Source organism: Penaeus vannamei, chromosome 28 (assembly GCF_042767895.1).
Source record: "Penaeus vannamei isolate JL-2024 chromosome 28, ASM4276789v1, whole genome shotgun sequence".
Taxonomy (NCBI): Eukaryota; Metazoa; Arthropoda; class Malacostraca; order Decapoda; family Penaeidae; genus Penaeus; species Penaeus vannamei.
In genome coordinates, this window is record NC_091576.1 from 16,387,825 (window position 1) to 16,391,334 (window position 3,510).

At 40.6% G+C, this 3,510-nt stretch overlaps 1 protein-coding gene across 1 annotated transcript in view; it reads left to right on the plus strand.

Annotated features, from left to right (window-relative positions):
• LOC113801851 (uncharacterized) overlaps nt 1-1,961 on the plus strand; it is a 3,753-nt gene extending 1,792 nt beyond the window's left edge. The window contains exon 3 of the mRNA XM_027352280.2: nt 1-1,961. This exon is cut by the window's left edge and continues 770 nt beyond it. Coding sequence (XP_027208081.2) covers nt 1-1,328 — 1,328 coding nt within the window. The 3' untranslated portion in view covers nt 1,329-1,961.
• The last annotated feature ends 1,549 nt before the right edge of the window (nt 1,962-3,510 follow it).

Consider the following 3,510-nt stretch of genomic DNA (forward strand, 5'->3'; position numbering starts at 1 on the left):
AACTGAAGGGCTTCATGCATAGATTCCGGCCTTTCTTCGAGGATGAGGTGTTGATGCTTCTGAGTCTTCTGGTGGCAGTGTTCGACCAAGAGGGACCCTCGATTCCAGTTAGCACGGAAGTCGCAGAAAGAAGAGATAGATACCTAAGGCTACTGCAAGATTACGTACAGCAGCGCGACGCTACAGTCCCTCTGGTCTCGTTCATGTCGGAGCTCTGGACTTGTTTCCAGGACGTCCGGGAGTTGGTGGAGTGCCTCAAGAACACCAGTAATAAAGAGAAAGAAACACCTGCTCGCACCTCCGACGAAAGGGCGTTTGCTAGTTCATTACACGACCTCGGAGGAGACTCGAGGCTGCCCCCGAAGAAGGCATTCCACAAGAAGGCCAGCAAAGGGAATGGACTTGATTCCCCAGACGTTATCTTTCTCGAGAAAGTAGAAAACTCATATACCTGGGAAGACGCACGATCAGCATCGGGCACACCAGCGGAAAATCATGTTCCTTATCAAGACCATGACTACCAGAGACCAAGCTCCTTCACGCCCGAAACTCCTCTGGAAAGGAGGCAGACGCAAGAGGCCCCACCGATTCTAAGAACGAAAGAGCTGGATATCATACCACTGCCTGCAGGTATTCAGCCACAGTATAGAAGTCCCCGAGGAGAGGGTCCTTACACGTCCACTAGGAGTTACAGAGAAATTCCACCGATAAGAGGAAACAGGAGCTGGTCTCTGAGGGAGCACGTGGTTGATAGCATGGCTTTCCCTCTCTCGAAAGACGTTGACCTTATCAGACAGCCACGGGATTTTACGAGGAAGTTACAGCCACCATCGCATTACCGGAGTCCACCGCCTCGGAAAGTGCGTTCGGTACCCTGCAGCCAGAACACGTTACTCCGAGAAATCTATTCCCAACCCTACAGCCAAATTCCCCAAGGGGTGTTTTCGCCTCCCAACAGCCGAAGCCCTGGGTCTTCACAGATGTGCCCTTTGCAACCGGATCTGACGAGGGACACTTCATGCCAAACTCAGAACTACCACCCTGAAGACAGCCAGTCCTTCCGAGTAAGAGTCCTCCCCTACCAAGAAGAACCACGGCCATCTTCGACCTCCTCCTCAGCCTCCTCCTCCTCCTCAGCCTCCTCCTCCTCCTCAGCCTCCTCCTCCTCGTCTTCCAGAGAGTCCCCAATGACGCACGTATGTCAGGGTCTAAACAGACTGTCTGCGAGCGAGGACGAACAGATACTGCAGGCCATCCAGGGAGTTCTGCCACCTCGACTTGTCACGCATCTGGCAACAAAACTTGCTTTTGCGCGGAGGACACGGTAAAATGGCTTGTAAATAAGGACAAATCTATTTGTATGTATTAGGTTTGTGAGGTAGAAGAAAAGATGTATATATGAAGAAAAGATGTAGATATAGATAGATAGATTTGTAGATTTATATGTGTAAAGAGTCGAGGTAATTTCCTCTTATTTCTGACATTTTGAATCCAGATATTCAGACAAACAAATGTTCCTAGTAGTTACATCAATTTACATATCTGTACGTGAATGAATCGTACTAAAAAAAATACTATAAAATGAACGCCTTTAAAATGTTTGATGTAATAACACCCATAAATGTATAAAAGTCTTGTTATAATGATACTGATAATATTTGTGTCATTATCATTATGATCATTGTTAATAATGTTTTTATCATTACTATTATTGCCATTTTCATTATCACCAATATAGTTATTTTCATTATCATTGTTGTTATTGTAATTATAATTATTATTGCTCTTATGATCAATATGATTATTATTATAAATATCATTATCATCAGTACCATCATCCTCATCCTCATGCTCACATTATAATCATCATCATTATTTGTACCGGTTTTTAGCCAAAAAGTAAATGCCTTTTCCTTGCAAGAAATCTGATCTTAATTTTGTTTTCCAGCTCTCTCTGCGAACTTTATCATGTATACGAAAGTAAATAAAAATATGAAGTTACCGCTGACATCTGGGTTTTCTTTGATTCTTCTTGGTGGAACTCGTCTAATTTGTTTATTTTTTTACGCATGGAATGTATAAACACACGCATATATATATAATATATATTATATTATATATATATATATATATATATATATATATACATATATATATGATATATATATGTATGTATGTATGTATGTATACATATATATATATAATATATATTTATATGTATATATATATATATATATATATATATATATATATATATGTGTGTGTGTGTGTGTGTGTGTGTGTGTGTGTGTGTGTGTGTTTGTGTGTAGATATAGATGTGTGCATGTATACACATACAAACACACACACACACAAACACACATATATATATATTTGTATGTGTGTATACATATATGCACACACAGAGACACAAACACACATACACACAGATAGCACAGTAGCTCGAGACCACAATGCTGCAGCGAGGTGGTGTAGTGAGTGGCGAGGGAGGTAAGGCCAAGGGTAGTGAGGGGGCTGTGGTAGCTGACACAGGCAGGACCGAGAATAATCTAAGCTGCCCTTTTCTGTACCCTCTCGAGTTGGATCTGCTTATTCGTGGCGGTGAGGGAGGGGGAAGGTCAATGTGGACAGGGTGAATAGCCAGTAGAAGTTTTGAAGATCCGGAAGTGGTACACCAAAGGATTTGAGGCGATGCAGCATGTGAAGTCTGTTCGAGGCAGACCTCACGATGTCTCTGATGTCCAGGAGAGCTGTTGGTCGACTGGTGACGCCGAGCAACTTGGTGGAGCGGACTATAGTCAGGATTTACGAACGCATCTACGAGATCGTAGGTTTGTTTACATCGTAAATGAAGCTGTTCTCGCATTTCTCGCAACGAACGCATTTTCAAAACATTCCCGAGGTCGTAAACACATCTACGTACGAGAGACATTTGCTGGAGCCCGAAACCACTCGTATCGCTTATCTTCAGCTCATATCAGCCTCATAAATATCTTCAAGAGTGTGACCTTGCTCTGTGGAAATCAATGTACAAGAGAAACATATATAGGAGACATAGTGACGGAAAAAACAATATGACTCATGTAAATAAAGATATGCCTTTGCCAGTACACGAAGGCCGCGGAAACATTTGATGACTAATACAAATCACTCAGCAAATTTAATCTATCATGAATTAAAGGAACTAACACATATGAAAGCACAAAATTTGAATGGAAATGTATCGCTTCAATCAGTATGATTATTTTTATCTATAGCAACATGATAAATATTCAATAACGAAGGTTAGCATTATACAAGCACAGCTCTTAATAACCTGATATAAAAGCACAATGTTTAATAGTAATAATAATGAATGAACAATGAGTAAAAATAATGTATTACTGGATTGTATCAAATTTGATTCATAATATCGTAATTAATTATAATGAAATGCTTTTTAGGGATTTTCTATTAAAAAAAACAAACTTTTTTCTTTTACTATAAATGAGGTAAAAGTACTGGGTAAGA